General features: G+C 42.4%; 1 protein-coding gene across 1 annotated transcript in view; it reads left to right on the top strand.

The window, feature by feature from the left end:
* The first annotated feature begins 759 nt into the window (after positions 1 to 759).
* The window catches only part of AVL9 (AVL9 cell migration associated), a 42,083-nt gene continuing 27,260 nt past the window's right edge, over positions 760 to 15,582 (top strand). The window contains exon 1 of the mRNA XM_059478530.1: positions 760 to 929. Coding sequence (XP_059334513.1) covers positions 864 to 929 — 66 coding nt within the window. The 5' untranslated portion in view covers positions 760 to 863. The remainder of the gene's footprint in view (positions 930 to 15,582) is intronic.

A 15,582-nucleotide genomic window follows, 5' to 3' on the forward strand; every position in this document is an offset into this window, starting at 1 on the left:
ATTGAATCACAACAAAGGTGTTAAAGAGGTGGCATGGTGTGAGTGCAGTAAGATACAGTTTTAAATTTTTTTTCTCTCACATTAAATTTGCCCGTAGTCTTGGACAAACCTTAGAATTGCCTTCTTTCTAGGGTATGCTAAGACATGTTTATAGAATCTCAAAATTATCATCAAGGTTGAAAGAGACACTCGGGATCATCCAGTCCATGTGTCCACCCAGCACTGCCACTCTAACACCTAACCCACATCACCCAGAGCCAGAGGCCTCATAAACACCCCAGGGATGGTGACCCCAACATCTCCCTAGGCAGCCTGTTTCAATGCCTTAACACATTAACACTGATTTATTATTTTTTCTAATATGTAATCTGAATCTCCCCAGTTTCATCTTAAGGCCATTCCCTCTCGCCCTCTCACTGCAGGCCCGGTACAAGAGACCGGCCCCGCATGGGTACAGCCTCCTTTCAGGGGCTTGTAGAGAGCCATGAGGAGCCCCCTGAGCCTTCTCCTCTTGGAGGTTCCCCCCTTGAGGGAAGAAGCTTTTCCTTGATTTTTTTCCTCAGTCTTAACCTTCACCCACCAACCTGACTAAACTGTACTGAGACACTCCTCAGCCTTCTCTCTGGGCTGCCACTAATCCGTAGGACCGGCACTCGCCGATCGCAGAGACCTTTCCCACGCTGGCTAGCCTTGAGCTCCGGGAGGGTTGGGCGGAGGGCGGCGCTGAGGGCCGTGCCCGCCCTCCCGGGCCGGCGGTGCGGAAGCGCAGGCGGCCGGGGCTGCGTCCCCGCCGGACCCCGGGGGGCGGAGCGAGAGCCCGGGCACGGCGGCATCCTCCGGCGCGGCCATCGCCGGGCTGCTCCATGGAGAAGCGGGGCCCGGTGCTGCACATCGTGGTGGTGGGCTTCCACCACAAGAAGGGCTGCCAGGTGAGGGGGTGCGGGTGTCCCTCGCCTCTCCGCTCCGCTCCTGCTTCCTGCCGGCCCTCCCGCGGTCCCCTCCCCCGCGCCGAGCGGCGCCTGCCCGGCTGCGGGAGCCGCCGCCGGAGGGGCGCGTCCCGCGGGGCCGGGGGGCTTCGCTCTGCTCAGGGGGCGGTGAAGGACGGGCTGGGAGCCGGCGAGGCCCCGCTTGGCCGCGGCCTCCCCTGGCCGGGGGATGCCTGGCTGGGCCGTGACTCGGCTCGCCCCGGGCAGTTCGTGGTCATGGAGCTGCCTCCATTCCCGCCCCGCCTCGGCGCTCCGCCGGCAGCGAGGCGGAGCTCCGGGAGTGAGGGGCACCGTGGCACCGTGTCTGTTTCGAGTCGTGCGTGCTTGATGCGTTCAGACAGAGAATCCTGAGGAAAAGACTCCAAATGGTGTTTTAATCTACCTTCCTCTATCCCTGCCGGCCCATCACTGAGTGCTCAGGTATATCTTGTACCAAACAGCCCTAGGGTAATAAGCCTGTCCTGGATTTAAGTTTTCTTTGCCTGTCTCTTCCCTGCTTTCATAGATGCTTGATTGCTTCATGTCGCCTGTAAGGTTAGAAGGATTTTATGTCATGTATTTCATAGCTGGTTTATGTTGTGGTTGTTTTAAATTTTTTTTAACCCTTGAAGCAGGAGATGCGATTGCCCAGCTGGGCTGCCCACACAGTTGCTTTGCTATGACAAGAGCAGATAGACATAATGTTGGATTTCCAGTGAGTCTTCTTCTGTAGCGAGTTCTTGGCATTTATAAAAATTGCCAAGACATAATCAATGTGATGGCTATTGTTACGCAAGGGTTCATCTGACATAAACACATTCCACACAAGATAGCTGAGAATTAAATTATTGCTTCAACAAAAAATCCAAGCGCAATTCCTCAGAGGCTAAGGTGCAATAACTCAATTTCATGAGTTTGTGTTCACGTGCATGGTTTTCAAGTGCATCCTTTCTCCTCAGGGTGTCTGAGTGCTGTTCACATGTGGATGTTCACAGGATCAGTTCCTGTGAAGTAATTAGATCATCTGGGTTGTGAGGTTTGTGATATTTATCAGGCACTTTCTTGTCAAACACTGTTACAAGATGAGCCTTAGTTGGATATCTGTAGGAGGAAGAGCACATTTTTGCCCTCTCCTTGTTGTTGGCCTCTTGGAAAAGACCTAGGCTTTTGTTTCTTCTGTTCTTCTGGAGTGTGTATTAATTTTATTGCACATTAAGTGGTGTTGATGCAAGGAAAAAAAAGGAAAAAAACCCAAACAAACCCCTAAACTATAAATTAGTAGCATTGATTTTTTTTTTTTATTGCCAGTAAAATGTTTATAGAAGTACATTTTGAAGTTGTCAAAAATTAGGTTGGAATACCTCTGAACTGAAGTTTTCTTTATCTCAAGAAATGACCTGGAGCAGCTGGAGAGGAAGGCAGTTTGGGAAGGGGACAAGGTAGCTGAGTCACAGGGAGGAGAACTGCAGGAATAAAGTGACAGCAGTAGAACCACAACCAGGCTTGAATCTAATTTTAAATGTATCCTACTTCTGACTTGGCAGATTTTTTACTGAACTCTGGAGAACGTTTCCTGAAAGAGCTGGAGGTGAGGAGTGGCACAGCTATAGCCTAATGAGTTTGACATCAGTAGTATGCAAGACTCCAGGGAATTTGTGAAGGAAAGAATTAATTAACAACATGAAACTAAGTAGACTGGGTCCTATGTGCATTTGCTAAAGATAGATCATGCTTGACTGACCTGCATCTTTTGTAAGAATAAGTGATTGAATTCCTTTCTCTGTGAAAGAAATGGAGTAGCTCTAATCTGCTGGGAACTTGATAACAGATCACACTTATTCTTAAGGCAGAGATACAAGAGAATTAGTGCAAGAGCTGGTACTTGGGTAAAGAGTAGTATGAAGGAGAGGAAGCAGAAACAGATTTGAGTCAGAAGAGGAACCATTGGTTTGAAAGGTACTTGCAAGAAGTGTTTCTCAAGATTAAAAGTGGTGCTGGTATTGTTTACACCATAAAATTGAACTATGATAAGCAAACTTGAGGAATCAGTATTTCAAAGGAAAACTGGAAAGTTGTGCAAGAGCTGGACAATAAGGAATACTGGCTTGATAAAAATGGGGTGCCTTATGAAGTTGTGCAATGGGAAAAAGTAATAACAGTATAAACTTGGGAATTGACACAGAGAAGTGCCTGGAAGAGAAATGAGACCACGTGTGATCAAGGCTAAGTCACCAAAGTAGTGTGATTTGAGGGCAAGAATGGCAATGTATGTAATCCTATTGTGTGATAAAATGTTTATCAATGCATGTAAATTCTGATCCACTTTTCAGAGAAAGGGATTTGAATTCTCTCTTCCAGAACTGGATGAGGTAGTCCCTGGGCAGTCTGTATTAAAGGAGAATGTAGAAGAGCTTCCCTAGCTGGGCTAACAAAGTAGATTTGGAGGCTGTATTCACCTCTGTAGGTATGGGCACATTCTTCCCTTTTCCTCTCCTGCCTCTTCACAACTGGTGAGCAGAGGCAGTTGTGGGAAGCTGAAATGGGGAACTGAGGTGACCAAAAAAGCAAGCCTTGTTTTGGTGGGTTGCTTTTGAGGTAGTTGTTTCACAGGTTCTGTTTGCCAGATGCACAGCTGCAGAGGACAGACACAAGGGCACTAGAGGACCAGTGAGGGTGAATCACATCTTTTGACGTGCTGGCCACATTCCTTAGGATGCAGCCCAGGATGTGGTTGGCTCTCTCGGCTACAATGTGCAAAGTGCACGTTGCTGGCTCATGTTGAGTTTTTGGTCAACCCTCACCCCCAAATCCTTCTCCACAGGGCTGCTCTCAATGACCTTTAAAGTATTGATAATGGCCTTTGAAGTGTTCATTGAAACACTGCCTTACATGTAGTTACATTCCAAGAACTGTTGGAAAGTTAACTATGAGGAAGAGAAACCACATGTTTAATCTAAATGAGTGTTGGCACAAGAATCAGTGGATAGGAACTGTCTGAGCGTGTGCTGCAGACTGCATACTGAAACTGTGAAGTGCAGAAAAGCAAGGAGCACTACAGCAGTGCTCAAATGGACATCACTCAGAGTGAATTTGGAAAGCTTAAGATGGAAAGATCATAGAGCTAGGCTGCCTAACAGGAATCCACCTGGTTTGCCTGAGAAGGCTCCTTTCAGTTTCTGTTCCCACCTCTTTTCTCTGTAGTCTTACTAGGAAATGCATGTGAGGTTAGGATTTCTATGGATTTCTTGATGCTAGGTTCTTTCATTAGCTGCCTTTGCTTCTGAAGCTTCATGACTTGAAATATACAGCTCTTCCTTTTGGTTAACTTAAAGTGTGTATCATGTAAAGGCTTTGATGTGCCGTTTGGAAATGTATAGGAATATCTTTTTCTTTCACAGACTTGAAAAACAATCCATATGCATTTGTTTTTGAAAGAGGAGAGTCAGAGAATCTCTGTGTGCCTTTGCATTGGGAGTATGAGTGCCACAATTGTTCCTCATGCTCCTTTCAAGGGGTGACTGTTTAACTGGGGGTCATTTTTGCTGGAATGTAAGATACAAAGTGAAGTTTTTCCATGTGTACATTGTTGAGTCTGGAGATCCAGTTACCTAGGCAGTTGTTAAAAGCTTGGGAGTTGCCACTCACTGTTGGGAAGGCTTTCTGTTATCTGAAAAGGAAAGCACTAAAAGTTGTGAACACATTGGGAGGAGTTTTCTCTAGCAAGTATGGAGTAAATGTTTGGAGAACCTGCAGGCTTTTGTTTGTCTACATGAGCAGATTGCCATACTGTTTCTTTGGAGTTACTGAGTTGAACTGTGAATCCAAGGAGATATACAAACAGTGCTGGTTGCTGTCTCTTTGCTAAGGATTAGAGGTAGTTATGGCAGTGTCCAGAGAATGGGAGGAGAAACTTGGCTGCAAACTGCTAGGTCCACCTAGTGTTTGACACACTTTCAACAGGCCCATTAAGGAAGGGAATGGCAATTGGCAGGAAGCAGGAGTGGTGACAAGTTTCTTGGCTTTGTAAGTGCTGGCTGACTTATTATGGGAACCTTCCTCAGTGAGTCATTAAATAGTAAATGTCCCACAGTGGGCAGAACTCATGGGCAGTATGCATTCAATCATGGTCTTTATGCATCTGAAATGAAATTACAAACATTAAAAATTCCTTTTTTGATTCCTCTTTGCTATGGATAAGAGGAATAGCCTCAGGAAAAAGTAACAGCAAAACCAGTGCTTCATAGTTGCTCAAACTCTTGCCCGTAAATATGAAACAGTTTTGGTGTAGTAGGAGTTCTACACACTTCTCAGGGTCTGTAGGACTCAAGGCACAAAAGCATTGGGGCACAAAGTGACAGTCAGGTAAGTCTGCCACAGAAATGGTGTGATGTGTTTTGGGGTGTCTGTAGCTGCTCAGCTCATTACCTACTGCAGCAGGTTCTGTTCATCTGCTGCAGTGTAGAGTGGCAAGTGATTCAGGACTAATTGTACCTTTCTACTGGAGCAGCTGAAAACAAATTCCTCAGTAGTTTTGAGGAACTGTAGTAGTGGTGACTAGTGATTTCAGAGCAGAAAAGGAGAAAGGTTTTTTTTTTAATAATAAAATACTTTCCCTCATTACAAGCGATAAAGCACCTGATTTGCCTTACAATGCTTTAATTTTTGAAAGCATTAACTAGTGTGGAAGGTTCCTCATCTACCTTGTAGTAAAAGTCTTTAGCAAAAATGCAACCTGAACAGACCTTAACTAGAAACTACACGGAAAGACCTTTGATTTATAGTCATGGTAGAAGACTGAAAGTCCTGAGGTGCAGTTCTCCCGTTGTGATCACGTGTGCTGTGACCGTCACTTTAGCTCTGTCTCCAAGCTTTATTTACATGGAGAAGCAGAGAGATAATAGTCTCTGAGGGTGTAGGAGGGCTTAAAATATCACGAGTACTCTAGAAATAATTCATTTTGAAGGCAGAGTTAAAATGAGAGCTGATGTATTTGTAAAGGAGAGGATGGAAACATTTCAGCAAAGCTGGAAAAACCTGTGGGTAGGAGAGCTAGGCACAAATCCCTGTAAACCCCCTGGCTGGTTGCCTAGGAAGTGCATGGTCCTTTTGCTGCTGCAGTGCTTGACCTGCCTTTTCCTGATGCTGCAAGGCTTCTAAGCTAATCACACCTGAGTGAACTCAGGCACTGTGTCACCAGCAGTGAGGCCACACAGAATCTCACTTTATTTGGTGCAAGGCCCACCTTTTTTGCACTTGCTCAATTGAGCCTTTGAGCACATCACTGCTGACCTTGTGCAGCAGGTGACCATTGTCTCATGTACCCTCTTAAGAGCTTAAAATTATTCCACTTTACTCTTGGCTCTCTTTAATATATGCACTTTTTACTGTGTTGTGGGAAAAAAATTGGATTGTGAGTCGTAGGAAAATGAGGAAGTGCCATATGTGTCCTGGAGTGCTCGCGCTGCTGGTCGGTTTTGTTTGTCTGAGATCTTTGATCTGTGAAATAATGGCAGTGTATCCTGACCCACTTCTCTGTACTTCTGTGGAGAATGACATTTCAAACTCCCACAGACATGGCAAGGGATTACTGTAAATACCAAAAGGCAAATTTCCATGGAATCCTAAAGTTTGCTGTAAGGATCTTCAAGGTACTGAACTTCATAGCATAAATGTGATGCCTGCTTTCTCCAAAGTAGTGTCTGAGTGCTTGTATGTGTGAGACTATTTTTGGGTGGACTGTGCTTGAAGAGCAGTCCCCCTCTCTTGCCTGACCAGAGGTTTTCTTCTTGGCATGCAAAGGAAACCTAAGATCAGGAATGAAACAGCTGATACCCAGTTTAAGAGAGGAGCCTGAATATAATACTTGAGAGGGGAGAATGTCCTTTAATTCTTCCTGAATTGTGTATGTGATCATCATTTGAGAGCTTCAAATACTTGAGCTCTGGAAGGTGGTGCTTGTTGTGATCTGCAGAAATTGGCACCTGACATGGCCTGAGCAGTCTGTGCACATGGCCTTTTTCCCAGGTGCCTGGGAAGGTGTCTTTGAGCAGAAATGTTGGCAACTTAGGCTTGACTTTGGAGGATTGGGAGATGTCTAAATAATGAGCAAGGTCAGTCTGCGCTTCTTATCAGCTCTTGTGAACCTGTCTACGTTTCCAGGTCTGCTGCACTCTTGATTGTAGCACGTTTTTTTAAGAGGGAAATACTGAAGTTGTTCTCTTCCATAGATTCCATGGGTGGGAAGTTTCAGGGGAAAACTTTCCAGCCTTAGTCCCTGTTTTGTTTGCTGCCTTTCTTCTAAGACTCTGCTTTACTGGAGAATTATTTTTTTCCCTTCCTGATCTTTGTCACTCCAGTAGTTGCTGTGATTCTCTTAGATGTGCTTGATGCTCTTAAACATGCAAGTGAAGTGTATGCTTTGTTGTGTTTAAATTCCCAGTGTCTTTGTTTCAGGGGAGCACAGCATGCAGGTATTATGCAATAGGTAATCTTGTCTAGTGATTAAACAAGATCTTGTTAATGGAACAACAGAAACAAAAATAAGTTGAAAAGGAACTAAGCTGGAATCAAGCTGAATTGCTTTGTTCCTATTTCTATTGATGATAACCTATAAACATTAGCACAATTCCTTTGATTTTGTTCCCTGCTTTAATAATATTAAAGCACTTTAAAGGACCACTATGAGCATGAAATCTTCTAATAAAGTTAATCATAGCATACATCAAGTATCAAAGATTAATCTTTTGTCTAAAATATGTGGATTTTATGCTCAACAGTTTGTAACTTTTAAAGAGGCTTTTAGCTTTTATTTGTAAGGCTACTCTAATTGGCATGGGGTGCTAATAATTTTAAATACACAATGAATTGCTGGTACACATGTACTTCTGTAAACAATACTGCAGATTCTGATCTCTTGTGTAGAGTTAATGATGAGTTCCATTTTTTGCATAACTGTTGAATCCACTTATATAATACTTGGTGTTCAGTGTTCAAGAAGAACTTTGTGGTATGGTTGATTAGTTTGTTTCTTTATTTTGTTTCTTTGTCTAGTTTTTCAAAGAACCCTTTACTTTGATTATCCTGCAGTTGCTTCTGTGAAGTGCTGCCCGGGAAGTGAAGTATTCCATACTGAAGGAAGGATTCCATACTGGATATTTTTTCCATAGTTGCCCTGATATGCAAGTTGAGAGAAGGTTCCTGAATACCCATTTGCAGTTATGTAATGCTTCCCATAGTCACCATACTTAACTTTCATCTTATGATTTGTCTGTTCTTTGTTTGTGTCTTAACATCTGACTAGCTATTTAAATATCCTGTGCCAGGAATCTCAGCCTTTCTCTTGAATAAGTGAATGAATGCCAAGTCAATAAAGCATGTATTTCTGTACTTCTGCTGCACCTTTCATTTCCCTGTTCAGAATGTTTTCAGACAGTGACTTGGGCTCTTAGCACTAGAGGTGGCAATGTAATTTACATACAGGTAGAATAGAGGCAGGTTCAAAGCTATAAAATCACTGAACAGAGGTCACTCCAGCAGGAGTAAATTGGAACTTGCAGGTCTCCACTTTGTGTTCCCTGTCCTAATATCACCTGAATTCATGATCTGTGCCTAATTTTGGTAATCCATTTTATAGCTTGTATGAGGTGCTGAATTAATACCCCTAGGCAGCATGCTGTTTCTAAAAGCAAAGCAAGTTGTGGGTACAAGATGTGAAAGCAAGTTCCTTGCTGCCCCAGCATGCTGGGGGGCAGGACATGGGGCTGGCTGCCTGCTTCCTTGGGGTCACTGAGAGCAGAGTGGTGTGTTCTGTGCTTCATTGTGTTACTGTGTTTGTGCACCTTCTCAGCCTCATGTGTGGCAGTGAACCAGATTTGCTGCCTCTCAGGAGTAATTCTGATGTTGAAACTTGTGAGGAAGGAGCAAATTGACTAAGAGCAGTTCTGGGCCCCTCAGATGTCCTGTGGCAAAGAGCCTGAATGCTTGTTGGCTCCTAAGGCCAAGTGATGGCTCGCTTGGACTGCATTGGTTCAGCAGTAGGTGCTGGGTGTGTGACACTCAATGGTTGTTTCTAAACCCATGAGTCCAAGTGCTTAGAAGTGTGCTGGCTGTCCTGGTCCTTACATTTTCCCAGGGGAAGGTGGATTCAGTGTAGCATTTGTCAACTTGTTGCCACCTCCTTGCTATTTGGAGCCACGGCCGAGCTGAGGAAAGGCTGCATGCCTGAGTCTCGTGTGAGCTGTGAGTGCTGTCCCTGGAGAGGGGAAATGCCACAGTCCTTGTGGCTGGGTGTGCTCATCAAGAGCCAGTGGGCACCAAGATGGGCATTAAGAGCTGATCTGTGGGTGAACAATTGGCTGCTGCTGACTCCAGTCTGCCCTGGCTGCTGGGTTGGACAGGCATCTTTGTTAGGGGTAGAGATTGGGGTGCCCTCGCTTGTTTAATCAGGGAAGCTGCTCTCTCTTGACAGTATTCATCTTGTATGAGTTCTTGCTTTCTGTAATGTATAAAACTTGTCTTCATGGCACAGAATTCCCTAGCAAGTCCCCTTGGCTGGAATGGTTGCAGTAGTATTAAGTTCTTTTTCTGGGCAGAGTGTGTGTGTCTCTTTGAAGAGACTAATAAGAGCCAAACTTCCAAAGCACAGTATTGATATAGGGCTTGAACCGTATGACTATAGAAATAAAGTGTTAAATAATTGGAAAGAGTGCTTAGAATACATGCTAGCATGGCATTGAAAACAAAGGTTTTGGTGTTTCAGGTTATTTTATCTTTTAAGGGCCTCAGTAAGAGTCAGAGCTTTGCTAATGTAGTCAGAGGTTTTGAAGCAAATTTGAATGGTGATATTGTACCTACAGATGGTGCCTTAAAACTTGTGTAAGTGGCCACTCTATGGCTTTAGCAGTATGGAAATGTGAGCAAGTACCAGCTTCAGGAGCTGAAAGGATAGAAGCAACTATGCCCTGCCTCCTGGTAATACAGGGATTTCTTTTGCTGTTGCTATTTGTGTATATAGTGTATTTAAAATATATATTTATGTAAGTATATATTATATGTATACTTCATATATATTTTTGCATGCATATATACATGTATTATACATAGTAGTTACAAATATTCATATTTATATAAATCTATAACATATATTTAAAACTCTGCTGTTAGATGTCATTATATTACTGCACAGGCATTATTGTCATGTGAATGGGCTCTTCAGCTTGCAGATCCTGATCTGTTGGTTTTGCTGTGCAAATATGGGAGAAGTTTGTAATTTAAATTCAATTGTTATATAAGTAATAAATAGTTCTTAGTGCTGAAAGACAAACAATGCTCTTAGATTTTCATTTGGCTGTGTGCTGCAGTTGTTATGGTGACTCAGATAAGGTCATTGCTGTGCTGTTCTTCTCTGGGTCTGGCTATGCTAGGACTAATAAATTATGAAAACTGATTTTAGAAATCCCTACTTTGAGTGAAGAACAAATACTGACTTATTTATAAAGAGGTATCAAGTTTTAGGTGTAATTTTTATCTATTGGGGTTTTTTGATTACTGCTGCATAGTTATACTCTCTTTAGCATACTTCTGCCTTTCTTTTTTGGAGAGGAGGGCTGGTATCCTTGAAATTAATTGTGTTGTAAGGATTTTTGAAAGGAAAAGATTCTCTAAATAGAAATGTAATTAGTGGGTTCTGCTGATCTCCTTTTCTTCATTTCAAGCAATTATCCAACCTGTTTGTTGCAGTTGAAGCAATGGGAGAAATCAAAGCAATTGTTTAGAGGATGGAATGGATTTGCTTCCTGTAAATTAGATTCTATAACTTACTGAAAGTATCCTGGGTCTTTAAATAACACTGTCATTCTAAAGATTTCAGATTTTTTGAGATTAAATAATCTCTCCATTGTATCAATGCAAAAACTTACTTGGGTCCAGATGTTTTTTCATAACTTATCTGAAGATAAATCTACCAAAATACCTGTTATACTAAAATGGAGACCTTATATTGTGACTATAATTCAAATGTGATAGTAGATGAAGTGAGCAGGGTGGGAAGGTTGTACTGACTTGCTAGAACATTTTAAATTATCACTGTTTGGTGCTCACTGCAAGCAATTTTTACAGATAAGGAGAACAAGCTTACCTGAGTGTAAAATTAATGCCAACTGCCTGTCAAATGTTTGAGTGCAATAGTTTAGCTGGACATGCCCATATATTTGGAAATCCCTTTTTTATCAGTGTCCTTTTTAAACCTCTCTTCTTATTGTGTACTTGCAATTTAGTCGAAGACACTATCAATGCATTTTTCTTAAACAACTATCATGTTAATTCCTAGACGTAGAAACTTAAACGTATTTTTCCTTGTCTGCCCTCATGTTTTCTTACTGTGACTTAATGAATGTGTAGTAAATTTATTCTGGCTAGGAAGTACCTTTAAAGAGAAGGAACAAAACCAAATTGCCTTGATTTTTTTTTTTTCTCCCCACTAGAATTGTGTGTTCATTGGTGCTTTGCATCCAAACTGTTAGGTTCAATGCAAACTGCATTTTGAAGGTTAGTTAATGCAGCAGAATTCCAGAAAAATAAAAAATGTTAGTTCCAGAAATTCAGTTGTACTTCTGTTTAAGGAGCTCTTATAAACTAGATTTTATTTTAATAATCAATCTTGATGATTTACAAGAGTTGAAGTATTCTGTGTAGTGAAGAGCACAGTTATTTATTTCTCCCCTAAACCTCAAGATAATATTCTGTGTTGTTTTTAGTTCTGAAATCCATCAGGACCCATCTGCTTAGAGAACATGACAGTTTGCACAGGCAAAAAGCATTGCCATCAAAACCCCTTGACAGGCGTGACCAATATTTCCAGCTGGAACGGAGATCCCTGACGCTTGGAAGAGGAAGAAATGCATGGAGATACTAGTTCATGTTTTATGTAGTTTATTTTGAAGTCTCTCAGGAGTTCAGCTTTGAATTGAATTTCATCTTGTTGAGGAGTCTTCTTTAATTCAATTAAGGTGGCAAAAACCTGTAAAATTTTCTCTGGCAGTCAGCTCTAAAAACTTATGTGTGTATCTTTGTTCCTCTTCACTACTGGGTTTTATGAAAACATTTGATTTCTCATATTTGCCGGCATTTTTGTAGTGATACATATATTAATGACATACAGGGACATTTAAGTGCATGTTTATGCATGCACATGCATATGTGGATGGATTTACATAACAAGCTGTTATATTTAAATAAAAAATGAGCTCCTCTTTCTTCATTCTGTGAAGAGAGTGAAAAAGAGGTATGAGACAGGTCTCTTCAGTAGTCCCATCTCTTCCCCATGTCATGGTTTGTCTTGTGTTTAAGATGGAAAATGATAAGAATATAACTTTTTAAGTTGCCCTCCCTAGGAGCACTGCTCTGTAATTTGCACACACAGGCTGGGAAGGGTTTTGCTGAGACTCTAGTTGTTTGAAAACTCAGAACTGATAGAACTGAAATTCTGTTTACCCCATTATTGCCACCTCTATACATGTGCACTGCTCAGTTAATTTTCAAAAACTGTGAGGTTTTAGCCATTTTTGAAGGCTGCTCAATATTCTTATAGCACTTTGGTTTTGAAATAATGGTTTCTTTCCATGCAAAGGATTCCTAACTGCAATTGATGCAAGTCTGCAAATTGAGCTGGAGAAATCAAGCAGAATATCTAGAGGATGGAGAACAGTTAGGGTGAGTTTCATTTGCATTAAGTCAGTCATCTGCAAATTAGACTTAGAGCTAGCTCTCTTCAGAGATGGTCAAAAGAAACAGATCAGATGAATCACCCTCTGCAGGTGTTTGTTTTCTCTGACTTTGCAGAATGCTTAAGAAAACTGCCTCGGAGATCTTGCTTTTTGACATACACTCAGCTGACATGACTCCCACCTGCAATGATTGCTTATTTGATATCAAAAAGTCAAACTTTCTCATCACTGGCAACTGTTAAGTTGGAGGAAGGATGGAAAGAAGTGCTTCAGGGCATTGCCTGCTCTTCCTGCTGTTGGATTGTTCCTTTTCCTGTTTCTTTGTTACTTCCATGCTTTGGGTACTTCACCAGCAGCAATTCTATTAAATGACGTGAATGTGGTTCCTCCTTAGAAACCAGGATATGTCCTATATGGGTCCTCTTGGGGAGGAGGAGAAATAATAGTATGTCATAGTGTAAATCAGGACTATCATAAAGTGTAAAATAGAGTATTTAAGGCCACTTAACTCAGGCAAATCAAAACTAAAACTACTTTTGTAATCTTCTCTCTTATACACACACATGCATACAGAGATTTATAATAAAACCGGTTTTTGAAAGAAGACAACTAATAGAAAACAAGATTATCATCAGTGTTATTAATGCCTGTACAATTTAGTGAATTTGGAACTGACAGAACCTGCAGAAATCCCTGTTGCTGGGATTATCTGATAGCAACAGAGGTGTTGATAGCATATTGTGAGCTAGAACAAAGTAGTTCTTCGTTAAATTTCACACTGTAAAAAGAACACAGGAGCCAGATTTCTCAGCTTTATTCTGCTCTTTAAAAAGGAGTGTTCCTTACTGAATACATGTTTTTCATGGAGCTTGAGTCCTCTTACGCATTGTTCCTTTAAATTTGTCTCCTAATTCATTATTTGGCTGCAGTGCAAAATACAGTGGTAATTCTGAAGGTGGTTGGAAGCAATGATGTCTTAAATCCTTAAAGTATTTCCTTGTCAGGAATGATGCATTGAAGGTATTTGCTGGAATCTAAGGGAACTCAGGGTTTCTTCTGTATTTGTTAGAAAGAAACTCCTCCAGAGGTGAATTTGAATCCCTCTCTGTTGGCCATGCAGTGAAATAAAATACCCAAGTCAGGACCTAAGTGTAGATGCTCCTTGACTATCTGTGTTTTAAACTTAGTAACTGTGCTATATTTATTGCTAAAGTTACTCCTGCAAGATTCTAGTAATAATTTTGTAAACATTGTTTTCAGCCAGCCACTTTGAATCTGAACATCAGCAAAAGGTATGATACTGCAGACATTTATGTGACGTTTCTACCATTTTAATTTTATCTACCATTTTAGTTTGGTGATTTGAAAAGGATAGCAGGGAATTCTCAGGTTGTATGTGCATACTAAGTGGCAGACAGTTTCTCTGCTCCTTGTATGGATGCTAATTCCAGTGTTTGTCTCTCATTTAGAAATATTTTTTTTCTTAGGGGCATATTTTGTTTAAAAGACACTATGGATTCCTCATAGTTACAGGGGGTTACAGGGGTGGCTTCTCTGAGAGAAGCTGCTGCCCCTGCCAGAAGCTTCCTCCATGTCTGACAGAGCCAGGGAGAGACTCAGGGCTGGTCAGTGCCCGTCAGGGGTGGTGGCAGCTCCTCTGGGTTCCTGTGTTTGAGAAGGAAGGTTATTGCAGAGCAGCAAATTGCAGCCAGAGAAGAGAGGAGTGAGAGTATGTGAGAGAAAGAGCCCTGCAGACACCAAGGCCAGTGAAGCAGGAAGGGCTGGAGATGCTCCAGGCCCGGGAGCAGAGATTCCCCTGTGGGCTGCCATGAAGGCCACAGTAAGGCATGGCTGACCCCCTGCAGCCCAGGGCGGTCCATGGAGGAGCAGAGATCTCCTTGTAGACACCCCCATGGCAGAGCAGGCAGAAGCCTGAGGGAGGCTGTGGCCCCATGGGAACCCTGTGCTGGAACAGGCTCCTGGCAGGACTTGTCACCCCAGAGGAGACCTGCACTGGGATCTGTTCCTGAGGGACTGCACTCTGTGGAAGGGACCCACCCTGGTGAGCAGTTCATGAAGAACTGCAGCCTGTGGCAAGAACTCACTTGGGAGAAGTTCATGGAGCAGTCTGCTGGGGGAGGGCCCCCATGCTGGAGCAGGGGAAGGGTTGCTCCCTCTGAGGAGGAGGCAGCAGCAGAGACAGCGTCATGTGATGAACTGACCATGAGCCATTCCCATCCCTCTGCACTGCTGGGGGAGGAGGTAGAGAATCAGGAATAAAGTTAAGTCCAGGAAGGGATTAACCCACCCCAGGGTGGGGAGAAAGTATTTTCAAGATTTGGGTTTACTTCTTATTATCTTACTTTGTTTTATTTGTATAAAGTTAATTTCCCCCAGCCAAGTCTGTTTTGCCCATGACAGTGACTGGTCAGCGAGCCCTCCCTGCCCTTAGCTCAACCCATGAGCCTTTCATTATATTTTCTGTCCCTTACCCAAGTGAGGAGGAAGGTGATAGAGCAGCCTTGGCTGGCTTCTGGTGTCCAGACAAGGTCAACCCACCATAACATGGAATAAGAAAACTTGAAATTGATACAAGTAGCAAGGCTGATTTCTCCTGGTGTTTTCTTGTCCTTTGTACCTTTTTGTCAAGTTGGCAACAGTTGCAGACAGTGACATCGTGTGTTAAGGTGAAGAATTTCACTTTTCCTTGGTACTTTCATCTTTCACAGGTTTTTTCTTTTGATGTTATTATTAGTATTATTACTATTCTATTACTACTATTCATTTTTACTATTTTATTATTACTATTTTATTATCCATCAAGTATTATTTATATGCTTGCTTTGTTGTGCTTTTTCTTTTCCATGTGTACATACATTTTACAGCTCACTAGT

Source organism: Ammospiza nelsoni, chromosome 1, assembly GCF_027579445.1.
Source record: "Ammospiza nelsoni isolate bAmmNel1 chromosome 1, bAmmNel1.pri, whole genome shotgun sequence".
NCBI lineage: Eukaryota > Metazoa > Chordata > Aves > Passeriformes > Passerellidae > Ammospiza > Ammospiza nelsoni.